This window comes from Syngnathus leptorhynchus, chromosome 2 (assembly GCF_054491065.1).
Source record: "Syngnathus leptorhynchus isolate UIUO chromosome 2, UIUO_Slep, whole genome shotgun sequence".
Taxonomy (NCBI): Eukaryota; Metazoa; Chordata; class Actinopteri; order Syngnathiformes; family Syngnathidae; genus Syngnathus; species Syngnathus leptorhynchus.
Genome location: NC_141196.1, coordinates 10,553,443 through 10,575,028, shown reverse-complemented (window position 1 = coordinate 10,575,028; position 21,586 = coordinate 10,553,443). Strand labels below are relative to the sequence as shown.

At 41.9% G+C, this 21,586-nt stretch overlaps 1 protein-coding gene across 6 annotated transcripts in view; it reads left to right on the top strand.

Annotated features, from left to right (window-relative positions):
* ldb2a (LIM domain binding 2a) overlaps positions 1–20,687 on the top strand; it is a 48,058-nt gene extending 27,371 nt beyond the window's left edge. Inside the window, exons 3-9 of one of the 6 annotated variants that reach the window (XM_085903802.1) lie at positions 1,953–2,125; positions 6,544–6,666; positions 8,610–8,693; positions 11,234–11,357; positions 12,840–12,895; positions 13,223–13,363; positions 18,216–20,687. In XM_085903802.1, coding sequence (XP_085759928.1) covers positions 1,953–2,125; positions 6,544–6,666; positions 8,610–8,693; positions 11,234–11,357; positions 12,840–12,895; positions 13,223–13,363; positions 18,216–18,449 — 935 coding nt within the window. In that variant the 3' untranslated portion in view covers positions 18,450–20,687. Of the gene's footprint in view, positions 1–1,952; positions 2,126–6,543; positions 6,667–8,609; positions 8,694–11,233; positions 11,360–12,839; positions 12,896–13,222; positions 13,370–18,215 lie in introns of all 6 variants that reach the window. The other 5 variants (XM_085903794.1, XM_085903828.1, XM_085903820.1 and 2 more) reach the window with 5 other exon arrangements.
* Positions 20,688–21,586: the final 899 nt, after the last annotated feature.

Genomic DNA, 21,586 nt, shown 5'->3' with positions numbered 1-21,586 from the left:
CACAGTAACAACATTTGCTCTCCACATGACCTGCAAATACCGAAAACATTAGCTTAATGTATTGTCCTTCCTTGTTCTACTTCATAGGTGTCATGACGGTTGGCAAACCAGCCTCATATTACATTAGTGCCATCAACTCATATTTTCCTTCCACTCCAAGGAAAAAATTATGAATTGGTGGTGACTGTTGTGAACTTTGCTTTGGGTGTTTTTTTTAATTAGTTGTAGCATTACATTTTGAATTTATTTCTGTAAAGTTGAATATTTTTTGTTATATTCTTACTTTATTGACAGAAATTACAAATGTGTTTCATGTAATTATTTATTTTGAAAATTCTATTTTAATTTTTTGAAAATATTTGTCGTAGTATTTTGTCTTCTGTCTCAAAACACGGTATTATTCCTATGTTTTGACTTTATTCCGATAAACCTTGGTATGGTTTTTCCCACAATATCCCAAATATTGTCGTAAAAAATCAGGGGTTATTAGTCGAGATGCTAAAAGTTTGAGGTTTCACTATCAAGTAATGTAGCAATTTTATCGGTTGGTGTAAAAACGCCCATCAATGGACATCAGCTGACTTGTCCACAGTCTACACGTTTTTACAAGGAACCCCAAGCTGCTCGTTCTTCAGTCCAACCGTCTCGAGTGTAAATAAAAACGCCGACCGGAGCCAAGCGACGACCGCGACGCTTGAAACGATCCCAGCATGGCCGCCATTACTCGCCATCTATCACTCTGTCACCCCTGGCGACGCACGCTGGGTTTGATTGGGACGCTTTTTTTTGGCAAGACAAACTCTAGGCCTCGCTCCACCTCACCACGGCGCTCTCTCTCTTTCTCTATCTCTATCCCTCCCTCGCCACCTCCTCCTTTCCCTCGCTCGCTGACATCCCTTATTTTTTTTCATCTTCCCTCCTTCTACCGCTCCCTCTCTCCATCTTTCATCCACCCCCCCACCCACCCTCCAAACCCTCCCCACCACCCCACCTCGGAGCTCCTGCTCATTAGCAGTCAGCTCCACTATGAGACGTACTTTGTTTTGCAATGCGGGACAAGCAAGGGAGACACAAAGAGAGATAGTGAGAGGGTTATGGAGATGGAGAGAACGAGAGTGAAGTGTCCAATTGCTGCTCATGAGGCCAAACACTGTATGTGTTATTTAGCCATTGCCTGACTGTATTGAGTTGGAAAAACATGCCAGTCATTTTTATGCATAGGTACACATTTTTTTTTACCATATGTAACATTGGAAATGGAAATCATCTGATTTGAATTAAAACTGTAGCCGCCACTGCCGTCAAAGCATATTATTAAGCATTTTGTGACGCTGGAGTCTTACTGATTTGAATGGGATGTTACTTTAGCATAGCAACTGTTAGCATCATATTCAAAGGGTATCGGATTACGGAGTTTGATGTCAAACTTTGAATTTATGATTATAGCGCACGGCGTAAAGTATGCTATACCCTAACCCCAACACTTTCTATACAGCGTGCCCGACCAAGGCCTGCCGCCAGTAGTGAAAAGCCATCCCCTAATTGATGCCCCTAATTTCCTATGGATGCCACAAGAGCAGAAGAGCACTACTTTTGTCTAACTGATGCTCCTCAACTCAATTTAATGTACATAATTCTCTGGTGCCAAGATGCCACAGCTTGACATCAGAGGCCTACTTTTGTCTAAGTGCTCTCAACTCACTTTAAGCAAAAAGATACCACACGGGGGCAAAGCACTACTTTGGTCTGAATAAGGCTTCTCAATTCATACCAGCTAATAGCATTCTAATTACAGGACAAAACATTGTGTCAAATCCAATTGTTTTTTTTTTTGTCTTCCAGATAATGTCTAGCTTCTATAAGTGTTAACATGTGTCAGCATGTGAGCCTCCTGCACACAGAAATTCACTGACCACCTCTTTCCTTGTCCTCTGTATCCGCCTCTGCTGCAGCGATTGGCCGGACGCTGATCCCCCGCTACTTCAGCACGGTGTTCGAGGGTGGCGTGAGCGAGCTGCACTACATTCTCAAACACTCCAAGGAGTCCTTCCACAACTCGTGCATCACGTTGGACTGCGACCAGTGCACCATGGTCACCCAACATGGCAAGCCCATGTTCACCAAGGTACAGCAAACTCCTGATAGGTTTGGCACTCCTGCTATTGCAAAAGCCACACCATTTAACAGTCGACGAGGTTACGATCAAGATGAACTTTGAATTAGTCACTTTATCTGTAACCCAGATGCCCTTTTCTTTATACTGCAGGTATAATCTTTCAGTTGTTGAACTTCAATGCTGTGTGTTTTTGCTCCTCCGTGTTTCACTTTGCTGCTGTTTACAATTTACACCTGCACATTATTAATATATGAATTTGAGAGGCCTTTAATTTGGATTCATGAGGGAAACAATGTTTTCCCAGGGGCAAAAATGATTTTTTTCTTGTTCCATTCAAATAATAGTACATAATGTGTAATTAGAATTTGTGTTGGAACGACGTCTTGGATTTTATGCTCGGAAGCAAAATGGTAAACTCCTGGTCTCTTCTGGCATGGGTTCATGATACTGTTTTATAGGTTTATTCATGATAGATGTGCCTACCAAATTTCAGGATCCCCAATGAAAGTGATTTCAAGAGTTGAATTTTCTTCGAACTTTTTTGGTCAGTTTACCCACAATCAACATGCCTACCAATTTTCACATTGCTATCTAAAACTCACTTTGAAAGCTGAATTCTGAAATCTGGAGTTTGATTCATGAATACACAGTTTGTGTTTTGGAGTATCCCTCAAAATGGCTTTTCATTTGGCCTGAAAATAGTGGCGACGCAGCAATTTTATCTAATGATAAATAACACAATACATAACATTACCATTCAGACACGAGCAAGGCGCCGCCGGCCCGGTCAACACAAAGCTACATTTTTCTGCCCGCCGTGATTCTCTCGCTCTTTTCATCTGGCTCTAAATTGGATGAGAATAATTAATTTATTAGGAAAAAGAAAAAAAAAAGAAAAGAAGAATTCCAATAAGCGAGCGTGTTCTCCCTCAGCTCCCAGCAGCGCCGCTGAGCCTCGCAGCTCCGGAGGCCCGAATCTCAATCAGCTCTGCTTCGCCTCGCTTTTCCCTCACGCAACCCCACCCTCCCACCCCCACCAGCAAAGGCACCCCCCAAACCCTACCTCAACCCCCCCCTCTCATCCCCTTGCCTTGCTCGCTCATTTTCCTTTCGCTCTCTCCTCCAACGCCCCCCCCCCCCCCCCCGCCTACACCCCTCCCCTCCCTCAACTCACTCACACACACACATACTCAAACGCACACACATGCATCCTTCATCCCTAGAGAAATCATCCCCAGCTCCCATCTCGCTCTCTCCTCTCCTCCACCCGCTCTCTCTCTCCCTCTTTCTCTTGCCCCCTTCTCGCTGTCTGTCTCATTCTTTGAATGTCTCTCGCACACAATTCCACACTAATGGGACGATCACATTTTACGGTTTATTGAGATTTACGCCGGTCTCATTTTCCTAAATAACAGCGGTAACAACAGTGTTTATAAACTACAATAATACCTGCAAAATAAGTCTGTCGTAACATGATAATAATAACCCTTATACTAAATGAAACCTTGTAAAGTGAACTTGAAATATTTTTTTCAATGTATAGTATATAACTTGCGCGAAAAACGTATTTTGGAATTTAACCCGATGTGAAAAGCTTGAATTGGTGGGAAACGTACGTAACGCGTGTTTATATGTCTCTTGAAATAAAAGCACACCAATTCTAGCCTAAATTGCATCGAAAACCTGCATAGCTGTAATTTCTTTGCTAACTTTTTTATGTAATATGTTCTCAGCAATGCTAATTACTACAAAAGTTACATCTAATTACACATGTTCATTTTTAATATTTTTTAGTGTAAGATTCACCCATCAATTCCTCTAATTTGCACATTGCAAATACTAAAATCATCAACATCATCGAACAAGATTGTGTACCCACTGTTATGCATTTCCGTCAACTTTTGTCTTGTCATTTGTATTCGCCGCCAATGTCTGCCATCATACAAATTGATTTAACCACACTCGGCTCGCGTGTCACTAATTGATTGAGCGTCGCCGTGTTGTCCTTTGGCGCTCCTCGGCATCGGAGATGCCCTCGTCTCAGCGCCGCCGTGTTCAAGATTTATGACCCCCTCGTTCCTAAATCAATAGGAAGGGGGGGCAGGGAGGGGGCCCCGACTGTTTAATAGAGCGCTTTTTAGTTCGGGGTATTCTCCCTCAACTTTTCAATGACTATTTATCGTGAGATAAATTGATTAGGAAGCATTGTGCATTAGCCCGTGACAAAAATATATGAGCGTGTGATCAGATCCATGCTAGATTTGGTAGAAAAAGCTTCCATTCAAGGGCGTGATATATCGTCCAAAAGTGGCACCAAGAAGAATTCAAGCAGCTTTATTATACTGGGCAATTATTCTGATTTAAGCACTGTGGCCAATTTTTTGTGTGGCCATTTAAAGCGCTAGCGGAGATTAAGTTTACATGTCAGGTTGTAAATTTCAAATCAAATACACAAATGAAAGTGGTACCTCAACTAACGAGTGACCCAAATTGTCAAAATACGAGATATCACTTTTTTTCTTTTTTTTAGTATTCAGAAGAAATATTTTTGTTTAGTTGTTGGGGCTCCGCTTCACAGCACAGATGTAGAATACCTTGGGTGTCATGACTCAAGTGCGCAACTGTCTTGCCATGTTTTAAGAGAAGGAAAGGTCCCACTTTGATTGTCCATGCTTGCAGTCAGCTATGCCTACTCCCACACCAGTGTAATCCTTCCTCCTCCAGATTTTCCAGTTTGCGCTTGTCTGCGAAACTACCAACTTTTTGTCTATGCCACTCATAAAATGAGAACTGCAGTACAGCATGTTTTTATGACAATACAAAGATTTCATCTGTGTTTTTCAGCTAGCTGGAATAGATTAATACCGTTTAAATTCATTCAAAAGAGCGAAGAAACAATTAATTGAGTACAGTCCCATTGGTTGTGCATTAAAAAATATAGTGAGATTAAAAATGATGTATTGTTATTGATTTAAAACCAATTTTCAAAATGGGCTTCATTGTTTTAAAACTTTTGGTAAGAGCTGTAGATTTTGTCCCACCTGTTTGGGGATTTATTTTATGAATTTATTCATTTTAATTTGTACTTTCCTAAATATACCTTTTGAAATTAAGAAAAATATGATAATATTTTCACAGTGTAATTTAAGCGTTTAATCTGGCCAACTACAAACAAGCTCTTTAGCGCATGAAGACATGGATAGTTGATGTAAAAATTCGACACACCCCTCTTCAAATGGCAGCGTTTTGTGCTATTAGGAAGTGAGACTTAACTTGGATCAGTAAAAATATGCAAAAAAGAAGAAGATGAAGCTATTTTTACTGCAAGATATGAAATTACTCATTTTCTTGTTGTGTGTGGGCCTCCTCCTCCTTGCTTTCCCCTAAAAAGATTGTATTTTATTTTATTTTGAAAGAGAAAATAACAGTATATCATCCAGCAAGGCTGTTTCAGACACCCGAGACAAAAGAAGTTCAGGTCAGGCAGAGTTGCCAATTAGGAGAGAGAAAGCGAAAGACTGAGTGAGAAAGAGAGAGAGAGAGAGAGAGAGTGAGTGAGAAAAACAATGAAGGAAGAGAACATTTTCTAGCCCCCTTTAGCTGGAGCCAGTGCTCGCCGGGGCGTTCGCTCGCTCCAGCTTCTCCTCGTGCTGCGTTGCCGTGACAACCGGCAGCCGAGAGAGGGCCAGAGAGAGGAGGAAAAAAAATCAGCTGATTAGTCGGCATGGCAACGGCCAAGATGTAATCCCAGCAGACACACTCGCTCTAATCAATGCCCCCCCCAGCGCAGATGCTCTCCTGAGGATCAACAAGAACGATGCTGCTGGCCATATTGCACCCCTCATGGACCCCAACCCTGTGCCGCCATGCCTCAGTCACATACTCAAAACAAATAATTAGTCAAAGGTGAAAAAAATATAACTAATAGGGTGCCTTTTCCATTGTGAATCCTTAAAATGATCAAATTATTATCAATTATCAAAGTTTTATGTCAAGCTCAGTTGGGTCAAGAATAACCCAATAATGGGTCAAAACGTCTCCGATCAATTTGAACCCCCATTTAGCAACCCAACATTTTGATTGTTTTGTACAAAATAAAGAAATAAAATTGGGTAAACTGACTCAAGTAGCAGTCGGTCCATTTTTGGCTGGATGGTATAAAAGTGCTCTTTGCCTGAAGCTATTTTTTTCTTCATTCATCAATACTTGTTAAAAAATAAATAAAAAAAATGCCTTTTTAACAGTGTGCAGATTTTTTTACATCCACTTTAGTTTCTTGACTGTGTTGACTGTTAAAGACATCCTAATTTATGGATAGTTCCATCCTGATTTACAGTCGTTGACTAATTCATTTACCAATGTTGAAGCATTGGCAAAGTTTTTTTTGTTTTCTGAATGAATCTAACAAATAACAATGTTAACGACAGGTTTGCACGGAAGGTCGTCTGATCGTAGAGTTCGCCTTTGACGACTTGATGAGGATCAAGACGTGGCACTTTACCATTCGGCAGTACCGAGAGCTCATCCCTCGCAGCATACTGGCCATGCATGTGAGTTGAATTGAGCCACACAACACAACACGGAAATTCAGGGTCATCCAAGCAGAAAGATTTTTTTTTTAAGGGAGAGGTATTGTCTGATGAAGAGGTTGGATAATAATAATCGGCTTAATGCGAGTAAGTGACATTCAGTCCCTTTATCTGGTGACTGTCTAGACATGCAAGCTGTGCACCCCCCACACACACACACACACACACACAAATCTAATTATTCTCCACAATTGCAACACATCAAACTATTTTAACTCTGTATTGACAATTTTGTTGATCAAAAAATGTTTAGTCCATGAGAGGACGTTAATTGTCTTTTCAATGCTTCCAGCTCTGTAGAAGGCCCATTGTATTTCTATTCTGTTGCGCATTTTGCATTTCACGTCCAGTCGGTGGCACGTGTCCCAATGCCTTTGGTGTCCCATTACTTTTAGCCCATTACTTTTAGCCACATGTTGCATTCCTATTCAAGGAGGTGGCTGGCAGGTGTCCTCGTGTCTATGCCTGTGATTTATATTTCACCACCAGTAGGTGGCATATGTCCAAATATTCTTATGCTCGTAGGTTGTACGTATGAAATTTACTGCAGGTGGCATGTGTCCCAATTAGGGCTGCTACTATAGAATCTTTTCAGAATTGATCATCCTTGATTGACTTTTGCAGTAATAATTGGATAATCTAATGTCTTTGCACCACCTCGGCGAATGAAGGAGTACAAACTGGTTAATGGCATTTCGAGTCAGTTCAAGGCAAGGGCACCAATTTTACTTTTGTCCAAATAAAGGTGTCACTTGTACTTTAGGCCGACCTGTGTTTGTGTGTGTGTGTTGCTTTTGGCTAAATCTTTATATGAATTTTACCTCACTGATAAATTAGCCCCTCTGGGTGTTACTCCACTAATTTCTGAAGAGGTGCATTTTGGGTGCTGTGTGTTTGGTTTTGTGTTTGCGTGCTTGTGCGCGTGCGTGTGTGTTTGTTGCAGTGTTCACTCTTTTTGATGGCTGCGCCTCCTAATGAAGGCAAAGACACACACACACACAAACACAGCCCACACTGGGAAATCAGTCTAAAACAGTCTAAAACTCGAGAGACGTGGACCTTTTTTGACTCTAGGAATTTTTTTCTAGTCTTTCTGCTTTTGGCAAGAGAAGCCATCACATTAATCATATGACACATGACCCACAGTGCTGTCAGCGTTTTATTTTTCAGCTTTTTAGATTACTAAATTGTAGTTGTGGCATTTATTTCTGTTATGCAAGGTTATGAATGATTAGCCAGAAGAGTAACTTTTTTTAATATTCTCGATTATACACCCCAAGTTACCCAGTGCAGCATCCACTTATGGTTCTGAATAAGAAAATGATGGCTATAATCACATTTTACAATGTACGTTATGTTCTGTGAGAGTATCTAAAGCTGTTAAGTGATGACTGTTTAGTGGCGTGGGGATGCACAGTAGCCATAAAGTCAAATAAATCATCACCTAAGTAAGTGTTAGCGGCTTTGCTCAGTGTGAAAAATGCAAATGCACAAAGAACAAATGTAGTGCGTGAATATACCACTGTAAGGCAAACAACAGAACTATTTTTACATCAAAACATTTTTTTACATCAAAAGCATCAGTGGCATTCCGGTCCTGTAGGTGGCAGTCATAAATTGGGAATCAGTCAACAAAATCAAGATTTGGACGTAATAACGATATTAATTATATGGCTTGATTAGTGTGACAATAGAAAAAGGTCTACTTGGCGTTAAATGACAACACTTGTGTTGAGTGCTTTTTTGTTACATTTTTTACTTTAGTGCGTTAAATGCGTACGAATGCCAATCAACCTAATTGAGAGTGAATAATTGCTTTGTGTTTAGATTATTTTAGTGAGTATTGTATTGTTTTGTGTTGTTTGTGGCCTTTAAAGTCTGTCTGCATGCTTTATCCACTGCAGGCACAAGACCCTCAGGTGCTGGAGCAACTGTCTAAAAACATCACGCGCATGGGTTTGACCAACTTCACCCTCAACTACCTCAGGGTAAGCGGGGGGGGGGGGGGATGTATTTTGTGTATATTGGATGTGTGCAATGTCACTGAGCCTAGACACATATTTCAAATGGGAAAAAAAAATCTCAGAGAGCACCACCAAATAATAATGTCCTCAATAATTGTATAATGAATGTGCCATCTAGTGGAAGAACATTCAATTGATACATGAACAAAGATGGAGTATATGAAAAATAACGTTCATACAAATGAAGTGTATTGCAGCAGAGCATAAAATAGAATGTTCTTTTATAATATTCCAAAATCTTTATTGGGCATAATATTAACGTGCACTTGCTGATGTAAAAGGAATACAATTCCTCTCTTCTTTAGATCACGTTTATGCTGGTTCTTGTGGAAAAACAAGACAATCTTCTTAACTCATGCCTGTTTATGTAGCGTGTCTAAGCTATATGATAACCACAAACAGGAAGGTTGTGTGTGTGTGTGTGTGTGTGTGTGTGTGTGTGTGTGTGTGTGTGTGTGTGTGTGTGTGTGTGTGTGTGTGTGTGTGTGTGTGTGTGTGTGTGTGTGTGTGTGTGTGTGTGTGTGTGTGTGTGTGTGTGTGTGTGTGTGTGTGTGTGTGTGTGTGTGTGTGTGTGTGTGTGTGTGTGTGTGTGTGTGTGTGTGTGTGTGTGTGTGTGTGTGTGTGTGTGTGTGTGTGTGTGTGTGTGTGTGTGTTTTAACTCCGCTATTGACTGACATGCTCGTATTTTTCCAAATGGCGAGAAAGCGAGTGAGCGCGAGGCGGAGGAATTAATTGGATACAGAAAATTAGCATAACATTAATGAACGCTCCCTGTTGAGACGCGTAATTGCGAAATGGCAGCACGCAATTCGGGAAGGGTGGAGGGGGGTGTTGGTGAGGGGTCGGGAGAGGCGGTAAGGGCACCTCGGCTGCTTATAATAACCCAATTGAGGGAGACACAAAGGGGGCTGGGGAATGGAGGAATTGGGGAGGGTGGAGTGGGTGCAAGGTGGTTATACGCCGCTGCATGCTTTTTTTTTTCTGTCACAATAATTGGCATTGCACAAAAGCATTTGCAACACCACTGTTTTTTGGTCCAATTACGGCTGCTTTTGAGGAATAAACGCAAACCTTTAATTATTTAGGAATTTAGGGTTAGACATCTGTCAAGTGGATTTGATTCAAATTTGGTAGTAATTAAACAAAATTGCTTTGTTGACAAGGACAACTGGATATGGGCAAGTTTTCAAGTGAATTTGTTTTTTAAAAAAATCCCAAGCACAAGTTTGTCAATAAAGAAAGATGTCTACTTCAAGCCAAAATAACAGCCCCTCGCCCCTGTGTCTTGAGACTTTTTTGTAGGTCTGCTTATGATAGACATATTTCCAAAATTCATGTTGCCAATTGATTTCAGGGGCTGATCTTTTATGAATGGGAAAAACGTAACAATTGCAAAATCTGGCCAAAAGTATACCAAATATTTCCCTAAATATAGACCGTTTGCTTGGCTCTTATTGCTGTGTAGACCATTTTATCCACCATGCCACATGAACATTAGCTTCCCTTCTGTTATCTTAGTTCGGTAGGCCGTACAATACACCCTTTCCTCATACGATAGCCGGGGAAAATGTCCTGACACCTTCCCCTTGTCGCTTTCTCTTTGGGAATACATCAGCATGTTTTGCATGTAGCCGTGCTTCCTTCTATTCTTTCTGAAAATAGACACGGGGTGCAGAATAAGAGCCAATGCTGTTTTGACATTATAGCTAACAAAACAAAATATGTTAAGTTAATGATATTTAAGTTATATTCATAGCTAACTGAAGGATTAATGAGTTGTTGTTGATGCTTACTATCAGGTCACCTTTTCAGTTTGTGTTGGTAGGCGACATCATACTTCATGGTGGCCATCACAGCAATATGTTGGTAAAGCAGGATTGAGATGTAGTCGTTGTTCACAAAGAGAAGAGGTTGACAAAACTAAGGATTTTTTTCTGTTTTCCATAACACATAATATTTTACGATATTTTATAATATTGTATATATTTATATATACATGGATGGATGGATGGATGGATGGATGGATGGATGGATGGATGGATGGATGGATGGATGGATGGATGGGGACGGACGAACGGACGGATGGACAGACTGATGGATGATGGCTGGGCAAATGGACGGATGGATGGATTGTTTTTATTTTTGTTTATTTGATACAGCTGGGATAAAAAGTTTTTTAAACGATGAAGAATAAAATCTGAAGGTGTAAACAGCTTAACAAATGTTGCACATCTTAAAATTAAAATAAGAAATTGTCTTGCGCCATTTATTTGTGTGTTTTAACAGACTCCGAATTGCTCCGGTGCACATGACAATAAACTCCTTTCCTCCAACTCTTTCATAAACGTGCATAAAAGTCTGATTTATGGGGCAATTAACACATCAAGCGAGCAGAGCAGCAAAGCCTGCCTTTTTATGGATTTCTTTTAATGGGGGCAGCGCTTCACGTGGCTCATTTGCATGTTCTTTTTTCATTTATGAGCATTTTTGGGTCTTTCTTTTAGTTGTGTGTCATCCTGGAGCCCATGCAGGAGCTCATGTCCCGACACAAGACGTACAACCTCAGCCCACGCGACTGTCTCAAGACATGCCTGTTCCAAAAGTGGCAGAGAATGGTGGCGCCACCAGGTAAGCCACACTTTGTACTCTCACACAGCCCACATGAGGATAAACACCAAGAAAATTACTTCTTCAAAATGAATTAGCTTGAGTCTTCAATTCACCATTCAACGATCTTGGGAATGCACAAGACAGTTATTCCACAAATACATAAACATTGTCAAGTCAATTTTAGTTGGAGGCTCTGAATTACTACCATCTTGATGTAGATTTATTTTGGGGTGATGTGAACAGTATTATCCAGAGTAGGATCCAGTATTTTTTAATCATAATTTTAGTTGATAATTAATGATACAAAAGTTAGTAAAATATTTGCTGGTATTTTATTTTAAAATAAATCACTGTCTTGTTGTTATTATTATCCATCCATCCATTTTCTGTACCACTTGTCCCCACGGGGGTCGCAGGCATGCTGGAACTTATCCCAGCCGTCATCGGGCAGTAGGCGGGGGACACCCTGAACCGGTTGCCAGACAATCGCAGGGCACACAGAGACAAACAACTATCCACAGTTGCACTCACACCTAGGGGCGATTTGGAGTGCTCAATTAGCCTACCAAGCATGTTTTTGGGATGTGGGAGGAAACCGGAGTGCCTGGAAAAAACCCACGCGGGCCCGGGGAGAACATGCAAACTCCACACAGGGAAGGTCAGAGGTGGAATCGAACCCGAATCCTCTGAACTCTGAGGCGGACGTGCTAACCAGTGTTCCAGCATTGTTATTATTATTACTATTATTATTAGTAGTAGTAGTAGTAGTACTTTTTTAATTATTTAGTAATAGGTATGACTTAAAATGTTACAAAATACAATCTCGTAACCATATATATATTCTAAAATTGAAGATATCCACCTCCAGCTTCCATATTGCTGCTCCCCCCCCTTTTCTTTCCTGCCATTCTTTTCCATGTTTCTCGCACCAGGAAGGAAGCATCCGCAGCATTTGCACTCCCTGATAAGTCTTCTATTTTTTGGGATTTTTTTTTTTTCCGGGGGGGAAACGGGAAGTGATTGCCCTGCGTCAGTGGCGCAGGAAAAAGCCGTCGGATACCACAAATCTGTGACAATAGTTTGGTGAGGCGCACACGCATCTGTCAATGTCAGCCATGCAAAGAGGAAAGATGCGGATAAGAAAAAAAAGAAGTCAAGTACAGTACAAGGAAGCTGTAAGGTCACCATTGTTCCCAGAGGAAATCATGGAAGTCATCATAAAAAAAATAGCCTACCGGTAACTGTGAAGGCAATGTTTGAAATAACAATTCAGACCTTCTAAACTGCCTGTGTAAAAAAAAAAAAAAAAAAAGTTAACCGTTATCCATACGAAAGCAATAAAAACAGTCAAAGTTAGTTTTAATGCAAAGATGCTACATGATGCAGATGTGCATTCCTTTCTTAGTTTGATAATAAGTTGAATGAATTTAGATCATCACTCCTCACACTCTATTCATTACTTTTATGACGGTAAAAATCACTACAATTTTGGCCTTTCAGCTGGACACCCACAGAACTTCAAAACGGAAATATTCCCCACCAATCACAAAAAAGGTATCTTTTGTTCCCAGATGGACAAAAGCCTCCCTGCCTGTCGAACGCCTTGACCTTGCTGCATGTTCAAATAAGGGCTGCAATATACATAACTCAACGCATGATGGAATCTCCTAAAAGCTCATAATGAGACAGAATAACGGACAAGAAGATTCAAGCATGAATGTCACCTGTGTCTCAACACAATCCAAAAATATACGTCCAATACTCCTTACACATATGTATATATTAGTGCATGTGAAGCTTCTGCATGGTATCAGCCGTCGTCCTCGTTTTACCCGGCTGTATGCGTTATGTCCCTGGCATGGCCTCTGTTTGTGTCTGCTGGTCGCGCCAAAGCTGAGCCCGCCCGACAGACCACCACCAAGCGGCGGAAACGGAAGAACTCAGCCAGCAGCGCCAGTAGCAGCGTGGGCGCTGCCACAGGCAAGAAGCGCAGCCCGGCTACCAACTTCAGCCTCTCCAGTCAGGTACCTGTAAGCATCGACTCCATCCTGGTTTGACTCTTTCTTCTTACTTTTTTTTTTTTTTCATCGGAAAGAAGTTAATTGGCACTTGTGCAAGGCAGTGTTTCCCAACTTTAATTGAAAAAAAAGCTATGTAAGGTGCAGGTGGCAACAAAGACGTAGCTTCACGTCACTCCTCTGCCTTGGTCATGCTAGTACAAATATTTTAATATTCTATCAGAATAGCCAACTGCTAAAGCTTATCCACAACAAGCTTGTTTTCATACTGTAGGACCAGCGCAAAGGCGGCTCTGTGGAACACTGGTTAGCACGTCCGCTTCACAGTTAGGAGGGTGCCGGTTCGATTCCACCTCCAATCCTCCTTGTGTGGAGTTTGCATGTTCTCCCCGTGTCCGCGTGGGTTTTCTCCGGGCACTGTGGTTTCCTCCCACATCCCAAAAACATGTTTGGTAGGCCGATTGAAGACTCTAGGTATGAGTGCGGATGGTTGTTCGTCTCTGTGTGCCCTGCGATTGGCTGGCAATCGGTTCAGGGTGTCCCCTGCCGACTGCCCGATGACGGCTGGGATAGGCTCCAGCGGATGGATGGATGGATGGATGGATGGATGGATGGATGGATGGATGGATGGATGGATGGATGGATGGGTGGGTGGGTGGATGGATGGATGGACCAGCGCAATTGTACGAAGACAGTGTTTTTTTGCTCGAAGATTTAGCTGCTCCTCATAGCGTTTTTTTTGGTCCGATGGTGGCAGCAAATGGCTAAGTTGAAAGTTAAAAGGTGATAGCAAAAAAATGATTAGCGATTCGTCAACTTCAAGCTTTAAACACTGATGTGCGGAGTCAACTCTTTGACGTGTTTAACTGGACCAGTGTAACTTCCCAAATAATTGGAAACAGCTGTCCTAGAAAAATGTGCAATGCGAAATTAGAATGGAACAAATTACAAAGAATTTGTTTTGCTTGTGTCAGGCTAATGTGGTGGGGTCATTGCATCAGTTTGCTGATCATTTCTAGGAAGGATTATTCAAAAGTTAGAAGTAGCCCCCAATGCCACTTTTACCAATCAACGACTAATTGGGTTGAGTCAAGGCAAGACGCACGAAAAAAAAAATCTTAAAAAGGAAAATAAAACATCTAATGTAGCAAGACACATTTGTCCGTTTGATGTGTCTGCCCCACAGAGGACGTTTTGCTGTGCAGTGTCATTTTTTCCATCTGTGATGATTGCTGTAAATTCCCATTCCCAATACCCGACATTTATGTGGATGCTCGGGGCCTCACCTGCCCCGTCGGCCCCCCTACTTCACGCCACTGAGCAGGCCACAGGTTCCGCACTCTGTGTTCCTGACTCACAGTCAACTAAATATAAATTCACAAAGAAAACTTTTCTTGGCAAAGTTGGTGCTCCAAAACAAATCTTTGTTTCACTTTTTTTTCCTTTTTTCTCTTTCTTTCTCTCTCTCTCTCACTTGCCGCTTGCTGTATGAGGAGAGAGAAAAAACCTAAACGTATTCCGTCTGTCTCCCACACACTGTGTCCTCGTTTGCTTTCGTTGCTGTGTCTGTCTGTGCCACGCTTTGCTGTCTCGTCATCTTCTCGCATTTGTTGCCCTCGTCGCTCTCTCCTACTCGTATAGGCGTCTCACACACACACACACACACACACACACACACACACACACACACACACACACACACACACATGCACGCTCACACACGTTCACACATGCATACACACTAGGCGTGCAGTTGTTTTCTCTCAAACAGGCAGTCTGGATTGGTGCCAGCTCTCATTACTGCCTATGTGAACCTCCCCCATCCCACACCCCCATCCCATCTACTGCCTCACATACCCCACCACAGTCCTACCCACCCACCCACCCACCCACCCACACACACACGTACATACACACATGGACACACACACACATGCACGCACACACGCACGCAGGCATTGGCACCGCGGATGCTAACACGCTGGATACATATGTTGCACGCCTAGTGTCTTTGTCTGAGAAGTTGTTGGGCTTTTTGGTGTGTGCGTGTATATGTGTGCGTGCACGCGTGCGTCTGAGCGCGAGCCTACGTGAGCCCAATGACAACAAGCAGTGGACCCTCGCCAGGGGAGGAGGGTGAGGGGTTCTGTTGGTGGGGGTGAAGGGGAGTAGTGGGGGGATTGGGGTGAGGGGGGGGGGGGGTGCGCAGTCGCTAGAATAGAGAACTTGTGTGTGCGTGCGTGCGTGCGCGCGCGTGCGTGCGTGTGTGTGTTTGTGTGTGTGTGTTGAAGAATGGGTGCCTACAGTGTACAACAGTGATCTCTAGTGGCGTGTTTATAATAATGTAGGGAGTGCTCAAATATAGTCAGAAATTCACCTACAGTTTGTTCTCAAATCATCTTTCCTGTTTGAAATGAATTGAAATGCTGTCATACATTCCAGTCTTGCCAAGAAAATTGGGATAATACAAAACAGACATATGGATAAAATGTAGGTGTAGACGGGAGTATCTGCTCCTCATTTCACCGCAGCAATATTAGTCGTACTTTGGCCACTAAATAATATATGCCTGTGAGTATTGCTATATTATCTGTCTACATGTGCTACTCCATTTGTGAACACTGTAACAACGACCCATTGAGTGCTTGCTGTATGGTAAAAGTAAAGATGATTTTGAAATGAGGTTCACTTAATTGCAGATCTTAGTTTGCGGTATATTTACCATTTGAACTATTAATATGGACAATTTCAAACATTTTTATGGGGGTCGTTGATTAATAGAGACAGGCCTCGGTTCCTCCTGTAATGCAAGGAAAATGGACTACATTGAGTAAATCCATTCCCACATCATCATTGAATGGTTAGTATTTGTAGAGGAGAGATTTTAAACAAGCTTTTCCCACACGTGACTTAATAGCAGGGAGCAGAGCTGCATTGATTTTGGGGGGGAAGCACAGATTAATGTTAGCTAAAACAGTTAGCGCCTGATAAGCGTCTTGATTGCTTGGTGAATTTGACGATGTGGCAGCGGTGGTGATGTGCCCCTTTGCCACAGACACACAATGTAGTGTACGTGTAAAGAGCTGCTTCTATGAGTGAAAAACATTTTCTTGACTTTAAGAGAGCTTATTTTATACACCCCCCCCACACACACACACACACTCTGGGATCTGGAAGAAGAATGCAACTCCAGTCACAATGCTCAGACACATGACACTTTTTAGTCTATATCCTGTTCTGTGGTTATCATCACGTTTCTTCCTTTGAAAGCTTTGCCAAATGAAAGGTAATTGCTATAAAAAATATATATATATATTCTAATGAGTCAGTAGTTACAAATAGTGTGGGCCCATTCAAAATCTCGGGCGTTCTGCCTCTACTAGCACCAAGGCTAACTCATAACGAGATGAGTAGTCAAGTAGGCAGCGGTAATTAGCGCGCAATTAACACGCCGCCAAGTCTCGCACTCGCCACCAGCTGTTATCATCAGAGGAGTTTTGGGCAGTGGGCGGGTGGGGGGGGGTCCAGAGGAAGGTTGACGGGCCTCCTCATGGGAACAGATGGCGAACGCGGCGCGCTTGTTGGCAATCAGCGTGTTTTTGAGCTAATGACTTAATTAGTTATGCAAATGGACAAATCAGTGTGGATATTGTCATTTAGTTGAAAAGCTCACCTAAATTAATTAGCCCGATTAAGGCATAGCTGGGTGGAAAAACGGTTGCTGTCGGGGAATCTTTTCTTTGGGAAGGGTTGGATGAGTAAGCATAGCGGACAAGCGGTTGTCACTTTGGCCTCATGGTACTAAGGTTCAGGGTTTGAATCACAGCTCCACCCTTTGCCCTTTGTGGCGTTCTTATGTTCTCCTTCAGAGTATTCCAACTTCCTCCTACATTCCAAACTCATGCATGTGCGTGTACTATACATCATATTTTACAGCTCACCTGTGACCCTCATGAGATTAAGCGGTACTGAAAATAGTTCGTAATCAATAAAGTGTGTGTAAATATGCATTCCGGTGCTCTTTTGCCTCTATTTTGTTTCTGTCGTTATGAAAAGATTGGATCGGCAGGCATATTTGGGGTTGTGTACATGTTTGTGTTGTGTTGCGTACGTGTAGTGCAATGAGCCAGGCGTCGTTGACACACATGACTACTGAAGCATGCGCTCTATTTAGTGGTGGCGCCCCACCCAGGTTACAGTAATGGAGCCGCTGTTCGGTAGGGTTTTCGGCATCTGAAAATCCTTTTGATTGAAAGAAATATATTTTAGACAATGGACTTTTAAATTGCTCGCATGCAATAGTTGAATCTCTGCATGGCTTGCTTCCCCATCAAAACTTCTAGTCAATCTTAATTGCTGCTGTTTCTCTTCTTTATATGATTTACATTTAACAGCATCTCACTTCTCGCCTGATGCAGAACTACAATCTCGGGTTATGTCTGTCATCTAGTGGTGAACACTGTTATTACAGCTTGAAGCTGCTCGGCTGAAAACCGTTTTTTTTTTTTTTTTTTTCCTTTCAATTGAGGGCCACTCCTAGTGTGGGCGCGGCCTGCCAGTTGCCCATTCCTGGTCCAGATGTGTCACTTTAGCTTACTTTCTTGACACCAATTGGTGTGGAATTTAGTACTATCGTGTGGCATCTCAGGGTGTTGCAGAAAGAACACAAAAAGAAGTGAAAAGGTCCCCTTTATTTTGAAATAAATTCACAGATAGAACTAGATAAACACCAAATATGGAGTTTTTACCTTACATCTCTGATGATTGGCTCAATTGTTGGGAATCACTGGTTTAAATTATGGAAATAGGACACACAAGGTGGAACAAGCTCAATCCCTCTTCTTTCCGTCACCTCCAGGACGTGATGGTGGTGGGCGAGCCCACGCTGATGGGCGGCGAGTTCGGCGACGAGGACGAGCGCCTGATAACGCGTCTGGAGAACACGCAGTACGACGCCACCAACGGCCTGGACGACGACGACGACTTCACCGGCTCGCCGGCACTGACCAACAACGGGCCGTGGAGCGGCAAAGCATCCAACGGTGGCCCCGACGGCAAAGCGGAGAATGCAGCGCCGCAGGCCTCGCAGTAGAAGTGACACATGCAGAACATTGACAGCAGCAATAGCCACCCTGCCAGGACATTTTAAAAAATGTATGTAAATGTAAAAAAAAATAGCAAGGTGTGGACTTGGAAAAGCGTTTGGTGGACGATCTCCGCTGTGATTGGTGGACTAGCGTCACATGATATCACAAAGTGGAACTGGAAGAAAGTTTTGTTGTTTTTAAAAGCACCAGCTGACATTGTTTGAAGCCACTGCAGTCACTCTTGCTTTTTTTTCTGTTTCAAATTAGCAGGAAAAAATAGTCCCTTTGTTTTAGGCAGCACAGCACGTAATACATCCGCCTCGCATTTTTGAGGCTCGGATTCAAATCCTGCCATCTCAAAAACATGCATGTTAGGTTGATTGAACACTCTAAATTGAGCATAGGTGTGAATGATTGTCTATATGTGTCCTGTAATTGGACAGAAGCCAGTCCAGGGTGTACCCTACCTTTTGCCCAAAGTCAGCTGGGGTAGCCCCGCCCCCATACACACAATGGATGCTGCCATTTCCATGCAAAGCAGTTGGATTGGGTCTCCCGCTCTGTGGATTTGTCTTTAAAAAATGGGCTTTTCTCCCTTTAATACTTCCAAACTGCATGATTTTATAGGGTTTATTTGATTTGATCATTTTTGTTCATTTCATATACGTGCTTTATATTAAAAAAAAATAATAATGCAACAATCTTATTGTCCTCTATCAGTTTGGCAAGGTTTGTAAGTGTAAATAGAAGTCTATTTTGAAAGCAGTTGGGAAACAGCAGCTGTTTTGTTTTCTATGGGAGGTTCCAAACTATTCCAGGATGGATCGAAATGCCCCCAATCCTAGCCTCCACCCACCACCAACCTGTTTTAGCTAGTGCACAACCAAAGCAACAATACAACACGGCCGCAGGTGCATATCAAAGCAAATCCATCCTGCAGAAATGCCACGCTTTCCCTTTCATTGTGTTCACAAGACTTCTTCAATTTGGTCTTGGTGCGGTTTACTCTGCCTGCAAAAATTAGGATTCTCCCCCCCCCCCTTGTCAACCATAGTATCAGAATCGTGACAGACGTGTCGCCGGCTGTGTGTAGGGGAATTCCACCATGCCAGAATGTCCGACTCTCACTTCCCCCACATGGATGTGTTAAAAGCAATTATCACTTTCGAACAACAATTTTTCCACCTTTACGATATACCAACAGAGTCGTAACACAGACGGGACGACGCACGTACAAAGGGACAGAGTTGGAAAGTTTAACACCCAATGCCCACTTCTCTGGCCCGACTGTGTTAAAAGCAATTGTCAAGTTTGTTTTACGTCACACCAGTGTAACACAAACGGGATACCACAACTTCCAGTTTTTGCTGGGTTCCATCAATCAATCGGTTCTGCTGTTATGATATTTTGCAGGTTCTCTGTGTGAAAGAGGATACAACAAAGCAAAGCTTATAAGCCAGTATCCTCTTTCATACGCCCTGTTAAAAGCTGAATTATACCTCCTTTTTTTTGTCTCTATTCTGTAAAAGCAGAAGAATGACATAATGAAATGGCAATTTTACATTATTGCAGATAAAATCGGGTCCATAACAGCATGTTAAGAAATTCACAACACACATGAACATGTGCCATCGTTGCCAGGTTATGTGTAAAAGGGAAAGGCAGCTCTGTAACGACATCTCTGTGGTCCAGGAGCAGAATCTCGTGGCAATATCCCACTTTTGCGCGGTTCTTCTAAACACCAAAAGCGGATAATTGTCAGTTTATCTGTTGTAGCTCTGATGTTGAAATTTTGCAGTATCTTTGTGTTGAAACGGGCTACATTTTTGCTAACTTTGTGAACCAGTAGCCCCCTTGTACACTGAATACAAAAAGAAGGCTTTTTTTTTCTCACCGACATCAAAAGAGGGTAGAAACCCGACAGATCGCAGGATACCGCAGACAACCGCAGCAATAATATCTCGCTGCTAAGGCTCCAATTTGGCCATTTTGCAGGCTCTCCATATGAAAGGAGGCTTCTCTGTTGAACTTTTCCCAAGAAGACAAAAGGTGCATGTCTTCACATGACTGCTTATTTACTTGTGCATTTTTATTTTTTTTGTGAGGAAGCGAAACACATACATTTCTGAATATGTTTGAGGCTAGTATTATTAGACACCGTTTGTACATTATATAGCAGAGGTGTTCTGTGTCATATCTGATGTCTGGTATGTATGCTTTACCATTAACTTGTGCCAATAAAACCGTGCTTACAAATAACACGGAGGACGACTCCTTCTAAGCAGATAAGGTGTTTAATAAGGTGGAAAATCAACTTGCAACTAAATTGGAAACGATTCTCCTGCAGATTATGTTGATTAGCAACATTTTGAGGATAAGGTTATGGCTTTTAACAATGTAATGTAGCTATTTTGTAGCTTTTAAAACTGGTAATTGGGGTAAATGCCAGAATGAGAAACCAATATGGAAGTAAATTTAAAATTCCAATCATTGGATTAGTAAACGAAAAAATAAGTGCAAGTATTTTCACATTTAAATTGAAATAACCTGCACTTTCTACCCCACAACCCGTGGATTTTCTGGGTTGGCTTCTGTTGTTGGGTAGAATTGACTTGGAAGAACTGTTGGTGGATCTTTAGCCACACCAAGTGGCTTATGTTGAGTACTACTGCAAAATATTTTCATCGCCTGCACAATTTTTACTTTTTACTCTACTGTCACTGTGATGAAAACGCAGGAATGAATATATTTCTACTTTTCAACAGTATTATACTGTTTATAATTTTACTGTTTATAATCTCTCTCTTTTTCTCTCTCTCTCTCTCTCTCTCTCTCTCTCTCTCTCTCTCTCTCTCGCTCTGTCGCTCGCTCTTTTTCATTTTTTGTCAAACTTCATTGGTAAAATAAATAATAATAATTTATATGATATGAGCGTTGTAACAAACAATACGTAACATTTTTATATTCAAAGTAAAAATTTAACCAAAATCCTCGTTGCAACATAAAAATATATTGATAAACTTTATTTAAAGAAATAATTTTGCATTTGTCAAAAACATTTAACACAAGCCCTGTGATTAATTCTCTAACATTAAAGGGTAAAAACTACATCAGTAAAACACATATTTGCCTTATAATAAAA